The sequence below is a fragment of the Portunus trituberculatus genome, chromosome 13, assembly GCF_017591435.1.
Source record: "Portunus trituberculatus isolate SZX2019 chromosome 13, ASM1759143v1, whole genome shotgun sequence".
Classification (NCBI taxonomy): domain Eukaryota; kingdom Metazoa; phylum Arthropoda; class Malacostraca; order Decapoda; family Portunidae; genus Portunus; species Portunus trituberculatus.
Genome location: NC_059267.1, coordinates 7,146,781 through 7,166,780, shown reverse-complemented (window position 1 = coordinate 7,166,780; position 20,000 = coordinate 7,146,781). Strand labels below are relative to the sequence as shown.

General features: G+C 46.4%; 1 protein-coding gene and 1 long non-coding RNA gene across 8 annotated transcripts in view; both read left to right on the top strand.

Annotated features, from left to right (window-relative positions):
* Positions 1-20,000, top strand: part of LOC123503273 (tyrosine-protein phosphatase non-receptor type 4-like) — a 119,130-nt gene that overhangs the window by 61,508 nt on the left and 37,622 nt on the right. For all 7 annotated transcript variants that reach the window (XM_045252902.1, XM_045252903.1, XM_045252900.1 and 4 more), the window contains one exon: positions 7,787-7,964. In XM_045252902.1, the coding sequence (XP_045108837.1) occupies positions 7,787-7,964 (178 nt within the window). The remainder of the gene's footprint in view (positions 1-7,786; positions 7,965-20,000) is intronic.
* Positions 11,425-20,000, top strand: part of LOC123503276 — a 14,048-nt gene continuing 5,472 nt past the window's right edge. Inside the window, exons 1-2 of the long non-coding RNA XR_006674385.1 lie at positions 11,425-12,584; positions 15,721-16,177. This is a non-coding gene — a long non-coding RNA (uncharacterized LOC123503276). The remainder of the gene's footprint in view (positions 12,585-15,720; positions 16,178-20,000) is intronic.

Genomic DNA, 20,000 nt, shown 5'->3' with positions numbered 1-20,000 from the left:
TGAGCTACACAGGCGAGAAGGAGTGGGAGGGAGTGAGCGAGTGAGGGCGGTGAGTGAGGGGCAGGTGTGGCTGCAGGGCGAGGCGCGGGGCGGCCCGGCAGCCCATGCGGCGCCCCTGGCCCATTAGGAGAGTGTAGGCCCGCCAGGGGCATCATGCCAGCCCCTGGGGAGCGCGCGGGGCCGCCCCAGAGGCCGGCCAGGGGCGTGCGTCCCCCCAGACCGCCCCCACCGGCGGCACACCTCTACCGCCCGCCCGTAAATGACACACGCCCACACCCACGCCCACACCCGCCGATCCGCACCACCTCCTCCCGCCCCGCTCCGGCCTCTCAGTTCCCGCGTGGGTACGGAGGGCACAGCGGAGGCGGGGGGCGCCGCGCCAAGTGGTGCGGGAAGGCGGCGTCGTGGGCGTGGCTGCCACTCAATGCCGCCGCCCGCGTGGAGGCTGCCCTCACCTCCTGCTGGCCCGCGCCCTCCCTGCACGCCCTGCTCACCTGCCTGCCCTGCCTTGCCAACGCTGACGGCCTTAGGTGAGGCACCCTGTGTGTGTGTGTTGTGTGTGTGTGTGTGTGTGTGTGTGTGTGTGTGTAAGTGGGACACACAATATGTAATGTACGTACTTCATCAAGTCAAAACGTACGTACACACAGGAAGAGAAGACTTACAGGCTTAATATATGGCGCAGAAAACAACACCAGAGAGAGAGAGAGAGAGAGAGAGAGAGAGAGAGAGTAAACACCACATTCCCTATAAGTTAGTGAAGACCTTGGGATCTAGTAAGAAGACAAATGTGTGTGTGTGTGTGTGTGTGTGTGTGTGTGTGTGTGTGTGTGTATGTGTGTGTGTGTGTGTGTGTGTGTGTGAGTGAATGTGTGTGTGCGCGCGCGGTCGTGTATGCTTCCGGTACAAACAATCTAATCTAGTAGTGTCCGTTCAGTGTTTGTGGAGTTGTAGTGGTAATGTGATGTGGTGGTGACGTGATGGTGGTGATGTGGCCGTGGCGGTGGTGGTGGTGGTGGTGAGTGTTGTGGTAGTGGTGGTGGTTGTGGTAGTGATGTAAGATTGTTGTGGTTGAAGTGTTGACAGAGAGAGAGAGAGAGAGAGAGAGAGAGAGAGAGAGAGAGAGAGGACTGATTTTGGGGTGTTCAAGGTTGGCCATTTGTGTGTGTGTGTGTGTGTGTGTGTGTGTGTGTGTGTGTGTGTGTGTGTGACGGTAACCAGCACAACAAGGAAATAATGAAAATGGTAATGGTGGTGAATTGTTGTTGTTGGTGGTGGTGATGGTGTAGTATGTAAAGGGTTTAACTTGGCCCCGCCCTCTCCCTCTCTTCCTTTCCTCTCTCTCTCCCTTTCCCTCTCCCTCTCCCTCTCCCTCTCCCTCTCCCTCTCCCTCACCCTCCCTCTCTCTCCCTCTTCCCTTCTCTAGCTCTCGTATCCTTTCCCTTCGTCTGTCCTTTCTTAACACTCCTTTCTCTCTCTCTCTCTCTCTCTCTCTCTCTCTCTCTCTCTCTCTCTCTCTCTCTCTCTCATTTCTTTTCTTATCCCGCTCTCATCTCGGCTTTTTCTCCTCCTCTTTTCGTCTTCCCTGACCATGTAACTCCTCCTCCTCCTCCTTTTCCTCCTCCTCCTCCTCCTCCTCCTCCTCCTCCTTCTCTGTGACGCCGGGACTGGTGAGTTTTTGTTATCCTAGCGTAGGAAGGACTCTCTCTCTCTCTCTCTCTCTCTCTCTCTCTCTCTCTCTCTCTCTCTCTCTCTCTCTCTCTCTCTCTCTCTCTCTCTTCTAATAAACAAAAAGCTTTATTTAGAATGATCTTAGTAGCGGATGGAGGAGGGGGGGAGGCGGAGGAGATACGGGGTAGAGACAAGAGAGGTTAGGGTCAGTAAGGTAAGGAGGAGAGGAGGAGGAGGAGGAGATGAGGGACAGAGGTGGTGGTGGTGGTGGGTGGGTAGGGTACTGAGAGAGAGAGAGAGAGAGAGAGAGAGAGAGAGAGAGAACGTCTGGCTGGTAACTATCCCGACAGTACTTCTCCTCCTCCTCCTCCTCCTCCTCCTCCTCCTCCTCCTCCTCCTCCTCCTCCTCCTCCTCCTTTGACAAACTGACCACCTCCAATACAGTGATTTTAAACCTCATGTGTGTGTGTGTGTGTGTGTGTGTGTGTGTGTGTGTGTGTGTGTGTGTGTGTGGTGGTGGTGGTGGTGGTGATAGTAAATATTGTAAGTTGTGGTGGTGAAAGTGGATTGTTTTCCTTACGTCATTTTATTACTGCTAGTGGTGGTGGTGGTGGTGGCGGTGTACTAAATAAACAGATGGTGATGATGGAGGTGATAGCGGCTGATGTATGGTGTTAGTTACTGTGGTGATGGTGGTGTTGAGCCTAGGAAGGGTTGAGGTAGTGGTGTTGACTGATAAAAGGTGATGATGGTGGTGGTGGTAGTGATGGTGTTATGTCAAGTAAGATTATTGTTGTTGTTGTTGGTGGTGGTGGTGGTGGTGGAGTTGATGGTGGTGGTGGTGGTGGTGGTGGTGGTGTGAACAGGTGTTGTAGAAGCACAGGTAAATTTAGGTCAGGGCGTCTAGTACTATTTTGTTTTATTAATTTCCTGTTTCTCTCTCTCTCTCTCTCTCTCTCTCTCTCTCTCTCTCTCTCTCTCTCTCTCTCTCTCTCTCTCTCTCTCTCTCTCTCTCTCTCTCTCTCTCTACTAAAATCATTTACGTACTGGTACATGACTCAGAGAGAGAGAGAGAGAGAGAGAGAGAGAGAGAGAGAGTACCGGATGTGATGAAGGAGTGGCGAGACATGTCTAATGAGGAAGAGAAGAGGAGGAATAGGAGGAGGAGGAGGGACGTACGAAAAGGAACAAGGAAGACACAAGCAACAGGAAGAAGAGGAGGAGGAATTGGTGGAGGAGGAGGTAGAGTAAAGAGGAGAAGAAGAAATGGAGAAAGGACAAGAGAAAAAGAAATGAAGAAAAGGAGGAGGAACAGGGACAGGAAAATGAAGGAAAAAAGAGAGGAGGAGGAGGAGGAGGAGGAGGAGGAGGAGGAGGAGGATAAAGGGAGTCTTATAATCAAACCTTGAGAACTTTGTGGTAATTTTAAGGAGGTTGTGTGTGTGTGTGTGTGTGTGTGTGTGTGTGTGTGTGTGTGTGTGTGTGTGTGTTTGAGCGTGTGCGCGTAATGAGAAATAGTGCTTGTTTTTCTCCCACGTTAAATGCCACACACACACACACACACACACACACACACACACACACACACACACACACACACACACACACTCCCTGACACATTAAACAACATCATGACATTTGAGAGAGAGAGAGAGAGAGAGAGAGAGAGAGAGAGAGAGAATTTTCTTAATTATACCAAAATTAGATAAAGTAATAATAATAATAATAATAATAATAATAATAATAAAAACCTGTGTGTGTGTGTGTGTGTGTGTGTGTGTGTGTGTGTGTGTGTGTGTGTGTGTGTGTGTGTGTGTGTGTGTGTGTGTGTGTGCGCGTGCGAGCGCGCCGGGACGCTTGGGGATTTAAACCTGTGTCGGTTACGCTCAGGTATGAAGGGAGGAGGAGGAGGAGGAGGAGGAGGAGGAGGAGGGGAAGAAGAGGAGGAGGAGGAGGAGAAAGAAGAAGAAGAGGAAGAGGAAGAGGAGGAGGAGGAGGAAGATGATAGTAGGTAAGGAAAGGAAGAAGAGATAATGTCTTCCTTTCTTATCCCAATAAAGAGAGAGAGAGAGAGAGAGAGAGAGAGAGAGAGAGAGAGAGAGAGATGGATAACCGTGGCCTTCACCTTTCCTTCTAATTAGAGGAATCGAAGAGAAAGAAGAAGGAGGAGGAGGAGGAGGAAGAAGAAGAAGAAGAAGAAGAAGAAGAAGAAGAAGAAGAAGAAGAAAAAGAAGAGGAGGAAGAAGATCGAGGTGGTGGTGGTGGTGGTGGTGACGTGGGATGTGAGAGCATTGTCCTGTGTGTAATTCACCTCGATCGTCTGCTGGTCACCCAGCCAGCCTTCCCCATTACGGAGCGAGCTCAGAGCTCATAGACCGATCTTCGGGTAGGACTGAGACCACAACACACTCCACACACCGGGAAAGCGAGGCCACAACCCCTCCAGTTACATCCCGTACCTATTTACTGCTAGGTGAACACACCCCACACATTAAGAGGCTTGCCCATTTGCCTCGCCACTTACCGGGACTCGAACCCGGGCCTCTCGATTGTGAGTCGAGCGTACTAACCACAACACTACGCGTGTGTGTGTGTGTGTGTGTGTGTGTGTGTGTGTGTGTGTGCGTGTGTGTGTGTGTGTGAATCTTTAAAGGATTAAGAGAGAGAGAGAATTTTACTATTGTGTAGGTATAACACACACACACACACACACACACACACACACACACTCGCAAGCGTCCGCCCACGCATACACGCACGTACACGCACACTTGTACCCATGCCCAGAGACATAGGTGGGCGGCAGAGAGAGAGAGAGAGAGAGAGAGAGAGAGAGAGAGTGACTAACCTTTAGCTCCAGGCAAAGTTTAGCTGAAAGAACCTCTCTCTCTCTCTCTCTCTCTCTCTCTCTCTCTCTCTACTGTCTTATTCCATTTTCAGCGCCTTCAATCAACGTCTCCTCCTCCTCCTCCTCCTCCTCCTCCTCCTCCTCCTCTTCCTCCTCTTCCTCCTCCTCCTCCTTCTCCTTCTCTTCCTCCTCCTCCTCCTTTGTCGTCTTCCTCCTTCGTAACACGTGTCTTTCGGGAATGGAGAGAGAGAGAGAGAGAGAGAGAGGTAACGGAGACATGAGGGTTCACTACACTCACACATTCATTCTTTCCCTTCTCTCTCTCTCTCTCTCTCTCTCTCTCTCTCTCTCTCTCTCTCTCTCTCTCTCTGACTGGCACAAGGTCTCCATCCTCCTTTTCCTTCCCTCCTCCTCCTCCTCCTCCTCTTCACGTCACCTTGTAGCAAAAAATAATCTTTTGACCTTCGTAAAAAATAATGAATATATATTTTTTTCCTATTATCGATTGTTGTGTACTTAGAAAGAGAGAGAGAGAGAGAGAGAGAGAGAGAGAGAGAGAGAGTGCGTGGGCGTGCGTGCGTGCGTGTATGACTCACTCCGGAAGAATATTATCGTGATTTCTTTCTCCGTAAAATGTATGTTTAATTTTAGTTTCATTTCCCGTCGCGCCCTTCCTTCCTTCCTCTCCTCCCTCCCTCCCTCCCTCCCTCCCTCCCTCCCTCCCTTCCTTCCTTCCTTCCTTCCTTCCTTCCTTCCTTCCTTCCTCCTCCTCCCTCCTCCCTCCTCCCTCCCTCCCTCCCTCCCTCCCTCCCTCCCTCCTTTTTCCTTTTTTTCCCTTATTTCTTTTACTCCCTCCTTCCTTCCTTCCTTCCTTTCCTTTCATTTTTCCCCTCTCCATTTTCTTTTTTTTTCTCCCTCCTCTCCTCCTTTTTCCTCTTCCTTCCTTCCTTCCTTCCTTCCTTCCTTCTTTTTCCCTCTATTTCCGTTTTTCCCTTCCTTTCTTTCTTTTTCTTGCTTCTTTTTCCGCTCCTTTCTCTCTCTCTCTCTCTCTCTCTCTCTCTCTCTCTCTCTCTCTCTCTCTCTCTCTCTCTTACAAGACTTTTCCCTTGAGTAACTGTGATTGAGTCCGCCCACACACACACACACACACACACACACACACACACACACACACACACACACACACACACACACGTCACTATATTACTCCTCTTCCTCCTCCAGCTGACGCCCACGCTCTCCCTGCGTCACCCGGTCGATCTAGAGAGAGAGAGAGAGAGAGAGTAGGGATGAATAAGTAGGTGGGTTGAGCCTACCGTGTGTGTGTGTGTGTGTGTGTGTGTGTGTGTGTGTGTTTTGTTTGTTTGTTTGTTTTCTTCTTATATCCTCTTTTCTTTTCAATTTTCAAGTTTTTCCTATTTTTTTTGTTGTTTTTCGCTTCCTTTTGCTTTATCATCATTTATTTTATCTCATTTTTCCCTTAAGTATATTTAATTTCTCCTTCCTTCCTCCATTCCTTGCTTCCTCTATCTATTTATATATATTTACACCATCATTTGCATTATATTTCCTTCACACACACACACACACACACACACACACACACACACACACACACACACACACACACACACACACACACACACACACGGTAGCTCAGTGGTTAGAGCGCTGGGTTCACAAGCCAGAGGACCGGGCTTCGATTCCCCGGCCGGGTGGAGACATTTGGGTGTGTCTCCTTTCACGTGTAGGTGCTGTTCACATAGCAGTGAGTAGGTACGGGATGTAAATCGAGGAGTTGTGACCTTGTTGTCCCGGTGTGTGGTGTGTGCCTGGTCTCAGGCCTGTCCGAAGATCGGAAATAATGAGGTCTGAGCTCGTTCCGTAGGGTAACGTCTGGCTGTCTCGTCAGAGACTGCAGCAGATCAAACAGTGAAACACACACACACACACACACACACACACACACACACACACACACACACACACACACACACACACACACACACACACACACACCGTTTCGAGTCATTATCTGGTGAAATTATGAGAAAGTATGTGAGTGATTGAGAGAGAGAGAGAGAGAGAGAGAGAGAGAGAGAGAGAGAGAGAGAGAGAAAAGTACTCGGGTGGGCGTTGTAATTAGTCGCAGCAGGTAGCTAACGGAAAGAAGAGAGAGAGAGAGAGAGAGAGAGAGAGAGAGAGAGAGACTTTTAGGCCTAACAATTGCGAATTTCTGTTATTATTATTATTATTATTATTATTATTATTATGAAGGAAACTAAATTTTGTCACATATTCAGTTTTTTTTCCGTGTTTTGTGCATATTTTATTCTAATATTTATGTATTTGTCTTATTCATTTATTTTTGTTTATCTATTTATTTATTTATTTATTTATTATTAACTATGTATTAATTTCCTGCAGATTTATGTATGAGAGATTCATTTATTTTTGTTTATCTATTTATTTATTTATTTATTTATTATTAACTATGTATTAATTTCCTGCAGATTTATGTAGAGAGAGAGAGAGAGAGAGAGAGAGAGAGAGAGAGAGAGAAAAGCTATATAACTCAGTCTACCATCAAACATCATATTTTCTCTCAAGACTGAACTTGTTTTGAGGGTAGACCGCTTTACTCTCTCTCTCTCTCTCTCTCTCTCTCTCTCTCTCTCTGTCTTTTTCTTTCTATATCAAGCCCTCCTTCCTCTTTTCCTCCTCCTCTTCCTCTTCCTCCTCTTTCCCTTCCTCCTATTTCACTTTCTCTACCTTTCCCTCTATCTATCACTCCCTCTTTCTCTCCCTCCTTCACTCCCTTCCTCCTCCTTCCAATCTTCTTTGCCTTCTTCCTTCTTCCCTCTTCTTCCTTCCCTACCTCTCCTATCTCGTTCTCTCTCTACCTCCACCTCTATCAATGCTTCCTTCCCTTCCGCATCCTTTCCTCCTCCTCCATCCCTTCCTCCTCCTTCCCTTCTTATTTCCCTTTTTCCTCCTTCCCTCCTCCTTTCCCTCCCTTTCCTTCTACCTCTGTCAATCATTCCTTTCCTTCCTCTTACTCTCCTCCTCCTCCTCCTCCTCCTTCCCCTCCTCCTCCTTCCCTTCTTCTTTCCCTTCATCTTCCTTCCGTCCTCCTCCTCTCCCTTTCCTTCTTCCCCTCCCCTTCACTCCCTCACCCCTTCAATCCCTCTCCTTCCTTTTTCCCTCCTTCCCTCCCTCTTCCTCTCTCTCCCTCCCACTCACTGACTCCCCGCCTCTTCCTTGCAGCGAGGCGGTGTTGGCTGATGATGGCGCTGATAGGGTGGCAGTGGGCGTGTCTGACGAAGGGGTGGGCGTGGTGCGGCCCCTCGCCCCTCCCCCTATCCCTCCCTCCTCAGCCTCCTCCTCCTCCTCCGCCTCCTCCGCAGAAAGTGACGTGGGCGCCTCTCCATCCCCCGATCACCAGGTAAGGAAATTCTTGTTTATTTTCTATTTTTATTTATTTATTTTTTTTTTAACTAAATTTTTGTGTCTATTTTTGTATAGTTTTCTTTTTCTTCTTCTGTGTGTCATCTTTCTCGTTCTTTGCGTGTGCGTATGTGAAGGAAAGGTACACACACACACACACACACACACACACACACCTTTATTTTGGGCTAACTCTTTCGGACTTGCACGGGGACTGGCAACTAAGTGGGCCATTTATTTATGTTTTTTTTTTTTCTCGTTTCATGTTGCCCTTAGCCAGTTTTCCCCTCTTACACACACACACACACACACACACACACACACACACACACACACACACACACACACACACACACACACACACACATAAGGAAGTTGGAGAGACTACAAAAAATGGCTACAAGAATGGTTCCAGAATTTGAAGGGATGACATATGAAGAGAGACTAAAGGCTATGGATCTACCAACCCTGGAACAAAGAAGGGAGAGAGAGGATCTGATACAAGTTTATAAATTGATCAACGGAATGGACCAAGTGGATAATGAGAAACTGATCCTGAGAGAAGAATATGACATTCGAAGCACAAGATCGCATAGTAAAAAAAGCTGAGAAAAGGAAGATGTCTGAGAGATGTTAAAAAATATAGTTTCCCGCAAAGATATATTGAGACGTGGAACAGTTTAAATGAAGAAGTTGTGTCTGCAACGAGTGTGCACACTTTTAAAGTAAGATTGGATAAGTGTAAATATGGAGACGGGGCCACACGAGCATAAAGCCCAGGCCCTGGAAAACTACAACTAGGTAAATACAGCTAGGTAAATACACACACACACACACACACGACAATCTGCAGCCCTCCCTTCACTACACACACGCACTTCTATTACCTTCTGAATCAAGCAAGGGGTAAACATGTAGAGGGGGTAAGTGAGCACGGATGAGAGGGAAGGAAACAAGGCGAGGCGAGGCAGGTAAGTGAAACGCTACTAAACTCGACTCTTCCTTCATCTGTCTGTCTTGCAAAGGGAAGGTTTATGAAGGCCGCTTGGGATCACTCATACTTTTAACTCCGCTTTGTGTCTCGTGATGTATTTATTGTGCTGGAGGAGGAGGAGGAGGAGGAGATAGATAGATGACGGGAGATTAGAAGCATATGAAAGAGAAAAAAATACGGTGACGGAGGAGGAAACAGAAGTCAGAAGGAGGAAATGGAGGAGAAAAGAGAAGATTAGTAGAAGAGGGAGAAAGAAAAGATGAAAATGGAAGAAAAATATAGGAGGAAAAGGAAAAGGAGGAGGAGGAGGTGGAAAATTAGAACCATAAGAAGGAGAATGAGGAAGAAAAAGATGGAGGTGGAGGAGATGGAGAAGAAAGGAGAAGATTAGTAGAAGAGGGAGAAAGAAAAGATAATAGAGGAAGAACAGAGGAGAAGGTGGAAAATTAGAAGCATGGGAAGGAGAAGAGAAAGAAAAAATGGAGGTGGAGGAGGAGAAGGAGGAGGAGATGGAGATGGAGGAGAAAAGAGAAGATTAGTAGAAGAAAGAAAAGATGAGTTTGAAGGAGTAGGAGATGAAATATTGGAATAGTGAGGAGAAGAAGGAAGGGAAAGATGGAGGTGGTGAAGGAGAAGGAGGAAACCGAAGTCAGGAAGATAAGATGAAGAAGAGAAGATTAATAGGAGAAAGAAAGAATGTAGCTATTAATGAGAGGACTAACTAAAAGCAAAGGTGTAATTGTTTATAATGTTTGCTGAAGGAAATAATCTGTGGGAAACTTTCTGTGGGCGTGGGAAAAATTGTCTAATGGTGGGAATAGGAAATTATCTCACCAATGTTTGTATGGGATGGGAAATTTTTAGATACTGAAGGGAATTTATTTTTAGATGCTGAAGGGAATTTTCTTTTTATTTCTTTATTTTATTTATTTTTAACTGCTGAAGCAAAAAAATCGAGGGAAAACTTTTATAATGAACGTGTGAAGGTGAAAGTTTTTGTTTGTTCCTTTGTTTGTGTTTGTTTGGTGTGAAAGAAGCGACGGATTAGCTCTCTCTCTCTCTCTCTCTCTCTCTCTCTCTCTCTCTCTCTCTCTCTCTCTCTCTCTCTCTCTCTCTCTCTCTCTCTCTCTCTCTCTCTCTCATGATCAATAGTCATATCCTGGAGGAAATGGTGGTGGGGAATGTGTGTGTGTGTGTGTGTGTGTGTGTGTGTGTGTGTGTGTGTGTGTGTGTGTGTGTGAGCGAGCCCAATATGCACTATATAACACCCACGTTCTTCCCTCTCACTCCTCCTCCTCCTCCTCCTCCTCCTCCTCCTCCTCCTCCTCCTCCTCCTTGAGATACGCCCGCACAAAATCGATATATCTTTGAAAGTGATTCTTAGGAACTCTAATTACGCCTTTTAGTTCGTGTGTGTGTGTGTGTGTGTGTGTGTGTGTGTGTGTGTGTGTGTGTGTGTGTGTGTGTAGTTCCTTATTGATTGGGTGTGAGGAAGGTGAGCCGAGATGTGCAGGGAGGAAGAGGAGGAGGAGAAAAGGGGCAGGTAACGTTCTGTTTGACCTCTCTCTCTCTCTCTCTCTCTCTCTCTCTCTCTCTCTCTCTCTCTCTCTCTCTCTCTCTCTCTCTCTCTCTCATAACCTGGCTTTCTATTTCCCACACTCGTTCAGGATGGAAAGTAATGGGGGCTGAGATGCAGTAATGGGTGGTCGCGGAGCCTGCACAAGACCTACTAATGGGGCTGGAGTGCTTCTAATGGGGAGCCCTTGAGACGAAATGGGTGAGGAGATGGGGAGGTGACAGTACTATTAACTATTAAGGGTGTGAGGTAATGGTTAGAATGAAGGTAAATGAATGGGTGAACAGAAAGATGAGCGAAAAAATATGGAAAAAAAGGAAAAATAAAACGAATGAATGAATGAAAACCAAAGAAAAGAAATAAATGAAATAGAATAAATAAAAAAAACTAAATGGACTAATTGGGTGAACGGAGGCATGGGTGACGGACAGTGAGTGAACAGAGACATGGGTGACTATAGGGGTGAGTTACAGCAATAGTGGGTGAATATAGGCATGGGTGACAGGGACAGGTGGTGAACAGAAGCATGGGTGACAGGGCATGGGGTAGGGAGGGAGAGGGGGACGGTGACGTAACTGGTAACACTGCTAACCCATGAACCAACACTAGGGATTAAGTAGACTGAGTTGCGACGGACCAGAAACGTCACAAGTATGGCTTCAGAGAGAGAGAGAGAGAGAGAGAGAGAGAGAGAGAGAGAGAGAGAGAGAGAGAGAGAGATCCTATAAACTTTTTTTCACATAATCAAAAGAAATGAGCATGAAAGTAGAGAGAGAGAGAGAGAGAGAGAGAGAGAGAGAGAGAGAGAGAGAGGTTAACCAAGAAATCCTGTAAACTTAAATCTAACTTTTTTCACATAATTAAAAGAAATTAGACCATAAAAAAAGTAGAGAGAGAGAGAGAGAGAGAGAGAGAGAGAGAGAGAGAGATTAACCAAGAAATCCCTAAAATTTCTTTCGCATAATCAAAGAAATAAACATGAAAATATAAAGGAAACCAAAGAAAACGTACACACACACACACACACACACACACACACACACACACACACACACACACACACACACACACACACACACACACGTAGCAATCCCTATCATTCCCTATCATCTCCCTATCAGCTTAAGAGGAGAAGGAGGTTAATAGGTCAGCGTGAGCCATGAGTGGATCTATATTTTGGCATCCCATTATCCCTTGAACGTGGGGATGGTGAATTAATGACAGGTATAAATAGGTGACCAGGTGAGTGCCAATACCCCTTCCCGGCACTCCATTACCCCTGCGTGTCGTTTTAATGGGGAATGGTAAATGGTTGAGTTTTTTTTAATTGGGTGGCTTGAGTTCCTATTTCTTGGCATATGTACGGGGTAGATGGTGAGTTAATGGGTGTAGGTAGAAATAGGTCAGTAAATGGGTGGGAAGTTGAAATAATGGGTATTTGAATATTTTGACATCCATTTTCTGTTGATACCTGAAATAATAGGTACTGATGAAAATAGGTTAATGGGGTGAATGGATACCAGACCAAAGATTAATGGGTGGGTAGGAACGTGAATGGGAAGGTAAAAAAATAGTAGGTTAGGAATAGATAGGCCTCTCGCTGTACTGAGTTAATGGACACAGGTAGAAGTAGACTAATGGGTGTGTGGGGGTGTGGGAGGCATGGGGGTGGGTGGGTGGGTGGGCCGTGGGTGACGCGTACTGGCACTCCATTCATTGGCAGCGCGGCGCAGGTCCCATGAATGAACACCTCACTGCCTGGCGCAAGATTCCCTCAACACCACTACACCCCGCACACACCCCACCCACACCCAACACACACCCCACCCACACCTTACACCCTCTAAATCCACTGTCTAATTGAAGGACTGAGGGCTGGAGAGGGCTGGCTTGCGTAGAGGGAAGTGGTGGAGGGGAAGGTGGAAGCGTACGACAGTTTGGGGGAGTTCCGTGCTTCCTTGAGTTCCGAGAGAGCAGGAGAAGCTTTGATTTTAGTTCCGCTGTGGTCGTGGGGTTGAGGGCTCACCGCGTGTCCCCGGCAGGTGGTGGTGTGTAGTACCTTCAGCACCTCACACACCTCCATTCTGTACCGTCCCTGCAGTGGTGGGGGCTGGAAACACACACCTACATACGCATACACACTCACAGCCACACGTGAAGGAAGGCAGACCAGTAACACCACCACCACCATCATTGCACTCAGATCACACAGAATTAGGACACACCGTCATGCATAACAGAACAGCGGTGCCCGGTCTGCTGCTGCTGCTGCTGCTGCTACTGGTGGGGGTGGTGGTGGTGTTCTGTCTGTTTATCTATCCTTTAGTTTCATCTCACGTCCTCAGAATATCAGAATTCCTGGTGTGTTTGTGGCGTGAAGGAAAATGGGTTGAAGGAAGAGCTGTAGGAGAGTTAAAGAGTGAAAGATGCAATGTTCAGTGTATGTGTGTCTGTTTGTGTCACCCACGGGATAGCAAACAGTTACTAACGTATCTGCGGCGGTGAGGAAGCTGTGGTGATGCTGTCTGAAGGAAGAGATGTAGATCCGTATTCAGATTTCAGAAACGCTTTTGCTCTCACCACGACGATTTTCAAGGGCCACAGAGGTGATTAGCGGGGTTTTCATGAGTGTTCCTCCAGTTAATGATATAGAAATCTTGTCAATCTGTCTCTAGAACATCTTAAAAACTCGTATGAATTTAAATAAAACCTCTTGAAATAGTGGAAGTGAAGCATAGAGATGTTGAGAATGCGAGATGTAGAATTACGAAATAACAAACAGCTCTTCAAATGTATGGATGTGTGTGTGTGTGTGTGTGTGTGTGTGTGTGTGTGTGTGTGTGTGTGTGTGTGTGTGTGTGAGGGAAACATTTCGTGACAAACTATAATGAAGCAATACCTGTAGGAGTGTCATTGGTCAGTGTAGGAGGGTTGAGGTGAGGGAATGCAGTGTTGAGTCCTACATTTGTCTTCATGTCACAAAATATTAAACCTAAAAAAACAGCACGTGATTTGTTTGTTTACTTTCGCGAGGCTGTTTGTGATAAGGCCCTATCTAATCTAAAGTGAGAGGCGTGGGATTGTTGTGCAGAGAGAGAGAGAGAGAGAGAGAGAGAGAGAGAGAAAGAGATTGCAATGTCCCAAGTGTTCCATTACTGACGATAAATTCTAGATAACTGAACTGGAATAAAAAAAAAGGAACATAAGGGAAAAAAACATTAAAGACAAGTGCCACGTGAAAATCAAATGAAAATGGCAAAAAAAAAAGAAATAGAAAGAAAATATAAAAAAATTCTCATAAAAATTGTTAGTTTTCGTGAAGTTGAGTGGATGAGCAATTTTTTTCCATTTTTTTTTTTTATTTTACTTTATTTTTGGAACCAGATTATGAGTGCCAAGAGGAGACAGAGAGAGAGAGAGAGAGAGAGAGAGAGAGAGAGAGAGAGAGAGAGAGAGAGAGCTAAAAAGAGTAGAAACCTTGATTTTTCTTGTCATCACAGCAGTAAATGACAGTCAACACCGATCTCTTCACGATTGTATTGTCACCACCACCACCACCTTCACCACCACCGCCACACTACAGCGCTGTTGTCACCATCACCACCACCATCGCCACACAACAGCGTTATCTTCACCACACCTCCACGTGTCATCACCACCACCATCACCACCATTACATCACCACCAGACCTTCACCTCAAGTATACTCTTTCCATTCATATCCTCATCACCAAACCGCAGAGACGTATCAACACCACCTGTGTGTGTGTGTGTGTGTGTGTGTGTGTGTGTGTGTGTGTGTGTGTGTGTGTGTGTGTGTGTGTGTGTCTGGTCACCTGCCAGTACTGTAGATATGGCAGCCAAACATCTCTCTCTCTCTCTCTCTCTCTCTCTCTCATCGGATGTCCGGTTTGGAGATAATGCAGCTTTCAAACAAGGCTTCCTCCCCACACCCCCTCTTTCCCTCCCTCCCTCCCTCCCTCCCTTTCTTTCTCTCTCTCTCTCTCTCTCTCTCTCTCTCTCTCTCTCTCTCTCTCTCTCTCTCTCTCTCTCTCTCTCTCTCTCTCTCTCTCTCTCTCTCTCTCTCTCCCTCCCCCACGAGCACCACCACCATCACCGCTTCCATTACTACTATCACCACACAGATTCACTATCCACTTGACACCCTGACCACCACCGTCATGTCACCACCATTCTTGCCTCACAGTCAGTGCCAGCGTTACTATCACTCATTTGTCTGTCACCACCACCACCACCACCATAGTGTAGATAAATACATTAGTTACTCAATCTCTATTCAGTGCTTACGTGCGTGTGCGTGTGTGTGGGTTGTGGTGTGCCTGTGTTTTCGATCCTAGTCTTATTTGATAGCAGGTGAGAGGAGAACGAACCTTACACAACACACACACACACACACACACACACGCCCGGTAGCTCAGTGGTTAGAGCGCTGGCTTCACAAGCCAGAGGACCGGGGTTCGATTCCCCGGCCGGTCTCCTTTCACGTGTAGCCCCTTTTCACCTAGCAGTGAGTAGGTACGGGATGTAAATCGAGGAGTTGTGACCTTGTTGTCCCGGTGTGTGGTGTGTGCCTGGTCTCAGGCCTATCCGAAGATCGGAAATAATGAGGTCTGAGCTCGCTCCGTAGGGTAACGTCTGGCTGTCTCGTCAGAGACTGCAGCAGATCAAACAGTGAAACACACGTGACATGAACTAACGAGAAGAGCAATCGAAGTTAATCAAATTTTAGAAAAGAAAAGAAATAAGACGAAAACACTTACTGAAATTCGTCTTTTGTAACTGAGTGAGCGAAAGAAATATACGAACTGAAGGAAAATGACTTGTAATTAGTGATATGGAATTGTTATTACTGAATTGTGTAACGAAATGAGGATCGTGAAAACAGTGAAGCGAGAGAGAGAGAGAGAGAGAGAGAGAGAGAGAGAGAGAGAGAGAGAGAGAGAGAGAGAGGGGGAAGGAAGTGAAATCTACCTCATAAAAAGTTCTGACCTCGCTTGTAAATGAAGGAATTATAATACAGAGTAGCGGAAGCTGAACAAACAAAAGAACTAACCACTCCTCTCCTCACTCACTCACTCACTCACTCACTCACTTGCTCACTCACTCACTCACTCACTCACTCACTCACTCACTCACTCACTCATTCATTCCCTAAATAAGCAGAAAACTAACAAAACACACTACAATGACATCAAAAGAGAACAAACTGCACAAAACGAGATAGAAAAACAGACCCCACGAACGCACCAAGCCTCCCTAACCACACTCACGAGCCAGCCACTCTCCCACACTCCCTCACTCACTCCCACACTCCCAACCCAAGTGAGAGGAGCAGAAACGCACCACCATCACGCAACTCAAGGGACACCAAGACCTCGGTGGTGTTGCGTGCGGCGGAGGAGTGTGGCGGGGTCGAGGCTTGCGTTGTTCTGTGTGCTGCGGGGGGGCGTGGGGCCGCGGGACACGCCCTGGCGCTGGGGACGGGGTGGCAGAGGCGGCGGCAGGCGGAGGAAGCGGCGGCGAAGGTGGAGGCGGAGGGGGTGGCGGTATGCTTGTCCACACGCCCCACGGGAAGCTAGTGAGGATCGTCAGTGTGGAATGGGTGGCGGATGACTGGCCTGTAAGTACTGACTCTATTGAAGAAAGTATTTAACCCCCCTTCAGTACTGGGACGCATTTTTACCTTTTGGGTCTGACTAAACAGATTTATTTACAGTAGGAAGAATATTTGGAAGTCAGAAAAATTAATGGCCACAGTCTTCACCATAAGTTTCTGAAGCTGTATAAAATCACTAAATAGTAAGCAGAAGAAATATGAAAACACGTCATGGTACTGAAGGGATTTAAGTAGTAGGGTTATAACAAAGGGGACATGAGCAAAATTAGTAGTAGTAACCAGGATAGAACAAGAAATGATAGACACACGGTACATATATCAATACAAAATTTATCAATCCCCAATCGCATTCCTTAGAGAGACGTAGGTTAAGAGGGGACCTAATAGAAGTATGTAAGTGGTGTAGGGGTTATAACAAAGGAGACATGAGCAACGTTCTTAGTAATAGCCAGGCTAGAACCAGAAACAATGGGTTGAAGTTTGAGAGATTCAGGTTTACGAAAGAAATGGAAAAGGAACTGGCTCTCTAACGGAGTAGCTGATGAATGGAAGGGACTCAGTTATCATGTTGTTAGTGTTGAGTACAATTGGGAGCTTTAAAAGAAGATTAGCTAAAGTTATGGATAGGGATGATAGATGGAACTGAGTAGCTTTGATCATACAGGGATTGCCACGTGTAGACCTGACAGTCTCTTGCAGCTTCCCTCATGTCCGTATGTTCTGATAACTGACTGGTGAACCTTCGACTACCTTAAAGTTTGAATTTAGCTGTTTGCTTTCGTTTTTATGCTCACTTTTTTGCTTTCGAGATGTTTGCGTTTGTGTTTTTAGCTGTTTGGATTTGTGGGACCTCTTTACGGTATGTTTAGGTGGTTTTTAAGGGTGTTTTTGTGTGTTTAAGTTTTTTATGATTTGCCAGAGGGTGTTTTATGGTTTCAACGTTATGTAGGGTTTTCAAGAGTGTTTTTATGTTTGCAAGGGTATTTTAATGGTTTTCGAAGTGTTATAAGGTTTTCAAGTTTTTTTTTTTTTTTGCAAGGGTGTTTTTAAGGATTTCGAGACTGTCTTTATGTTTGCAATGTTATTTTAAGAGTTTCAAGGGTGTACTTAGGATATGCAAGGGTGTTTTAAGGTTTCTAAGGGAGTTTTTGTGGTTAGCAAGTGTGTTTACGTGTTTTCAAGGCTGTTTCTGAGATTTTAAGGGTCCTATCATGATTGCAGTTGTAGTTTAACTCATCTCGACTGATTACCTGTCGTGAAAGTTAGTTTGGGGGATTTCAAGGGAGCTCTCCTGTTTGTCAAGGGCGTCTCATTGCTGTCAAGGCTGTTTTTATGGTTTTCAAGGGTGTTGTAATGGTTTTCGGTGGTGATTGTGGTGTTTGTGGGGTGGTGATGTTAGTAGTGGTCGTAATGGTGGTGACAGTACTGGCAGTGGTGGTGATGGTGGTGGTGGTCTTTGGAGGGTATCGGCTTGTAACAACACTTGACACGAGGTAACCCTTAAGTCTTCCACCTCCTCCTCCTCCTCCTCCTCCTCCTCCTCCTCCTCCTCCTTCCATGCCAGCGAAAGCTGGAGGGAGTGGTGGGTGGGGAGGAGCCTTCTCCTGTACTGTCCTGTCTCTCTTATCTGTAGCCAGTTAGAAGTAGTTACCAAACAGCCTCGAAAGGACCAACAGGTCTGTTGCTGTTTGGCTTTCCTTTGTATTCCTCCTCCTCCTCCTCCTCCTCCTCCTCCTCCTTTTCCTTCCATACTTCATTCCAAGTAGATCATTTTACTTATTCCATGTTTACTCTCTCTCTCTCTCTCTCTCTCTCTCTCTCTCTCTCTCTCTCTCTCTCTCTCTCTCTCTCTCTCTCTCTCTCTCTCTCTCTCTCTCTCTCTCTCTCTCTCTCTCTCTCGTTATCTGAGCCTCGGCCAGGTGCGCCACAAACCACCATGCCGCCGTGCCAGATTGCTGTAGTAGTGGTAGCAGGAGCAGCACCACCACCACCACCACCACCACCAGTAGTAGTAGTAGTAGTAGTAGTAGTAGTAGTAGCAGCAGCAGCAGTAGTGATAGTACTAGTAGTGGTAGAAGTAGTAGTAGTGGTTGTAGTATTGGTAGCATTAGTAGCAATAGTGGTATTAGTAGTAGTAGTAATAGTAGTGGTGTTAGTACTACTACTAGTAGTAGTAGTAGTAGTAGTAGTAATAGTTCTTGTTGTTGCTGTTGTTGTTGTAGTAGTGTTGGTGGCAGTAGAAGTAGTGATGGTATTAGTAGTAGTAGTAGTGGTAAAGGTGTTAGTAGTAATAGAAGTAGTTGTTGTAGTAGTAGTAGTAGTAGTAGTGTTGGTAGCAGTAGTAGTAGTAGTAATAGTTATGGTGATGGTGATGGCGGTGGTGGTGGTGATAGGTTTCCATTTCTTCCTTTTCCTTCTTCACCTTATTTTCCTCCTCCTCCTCCTCCTCCTCCTCCTCCTCCTCCTCCTCCTCCTCCTCCTCCTCCTCCTCCTCCTCCTCCTCCTCCTCCTCCTCCTCCTCCTCCTCTTCCGCTGGCACTGTTTCCTTGCCAATATCACACACACACACACACACACACACACACACACACACACACACACACACACACACACACACACACACACACACTTCCTTCCTCCCTCATATCTGTTCTAACTAGGCTTGTTATGAATCTATGTCTCTTCCTCTCCCTCTCTCTCCCTCTCCCTCTCCCTCTCTATCCCCTCTCTCCCTTTCCCTCTCTCTCCCCTCTCCCTTTTCCTCTACCTCTCTCTCTCCTATCAGCATCCGTGCCTGCCCTTCTTCCTCTTCTTTTCTCTCCCTCCCTCCCTCCCTCCCTCCCTCCCTCCTTCTCTCCTTCCGCTCTATTCTTTTCTCTGATGTTTTCTCTCCATTGTTTCCTCCAACGTCTTTCCTTCTTCCTCTAAGCTCCTTCTCTTCCGCTCTCTCTCTCTCTCTCTCTCTCTCTCTCTCTCTCTCTCTCTCTCTCTCTCTCTCTCTCTCTCTCTCTCTCTCTCTCTCTTGTTCCTTCTTTCGTTTATTAAATTACATTATTACTACTACTACTACTAGTACTATTACTACTATTTCTACTACTACTACTACTAATACTAATACTAATACTACAATAATCAGCACCGATTCCCAAAATATCTCACTTATCTATACAGAGAGAGAGAGAGAGAGAGAGAGAGAGCAGAAAACTTACATACATCCAAAGTTTACAAACATCACACAAACACCAAATTCTTCCTCTTCCTTCTTCCTCCCTCCTCCTCCTCCTCCTCCTCCTCCTCCTCCTCCTCCTCCTCCTCCTCCTCCTCCTCCTCTTGTGCCGTAGTAGTTGTAAGGAAGATTAAGGTCAAAATGAACAGGGGAAATTTTGAACATTGAGGGAGAGAGAGAGAGAGAGAGAGAGAGAGAGAGAGAGAGAGAGAGAGAGAGAGAGAGAGAGAGAGAGAGAGAGGGAGGTTAAGGGCAGGACCTGTAACCGCTCTGACCCACATATTTCCTCTCTCTCTCTCTCTCTCTCTCTCTCTCTCTCTCTCTCTCTCTCTCTCTCTCTCTCTCAATTCTTGTAATATAATAGAAATACAAATTAAAATGATAATGATACAGTTTCCTTCCCTTCATCTTTTCTCTCCATCTATCTAACATTCCTCCATTTCTCTCCCTCCCTCCTCTTCTATACCTCCCCTCCTCTAACAATTCCCTCCTCTTTCCCTTCCTTTCCTCTCCAAGACTCTCCTCCTTGTCCTACATCCCTCTGTCCTCTCACTTTCTCTCAGTTTCTCTCCTTCATCCCTTCCTCAATTCCTCCTTTAT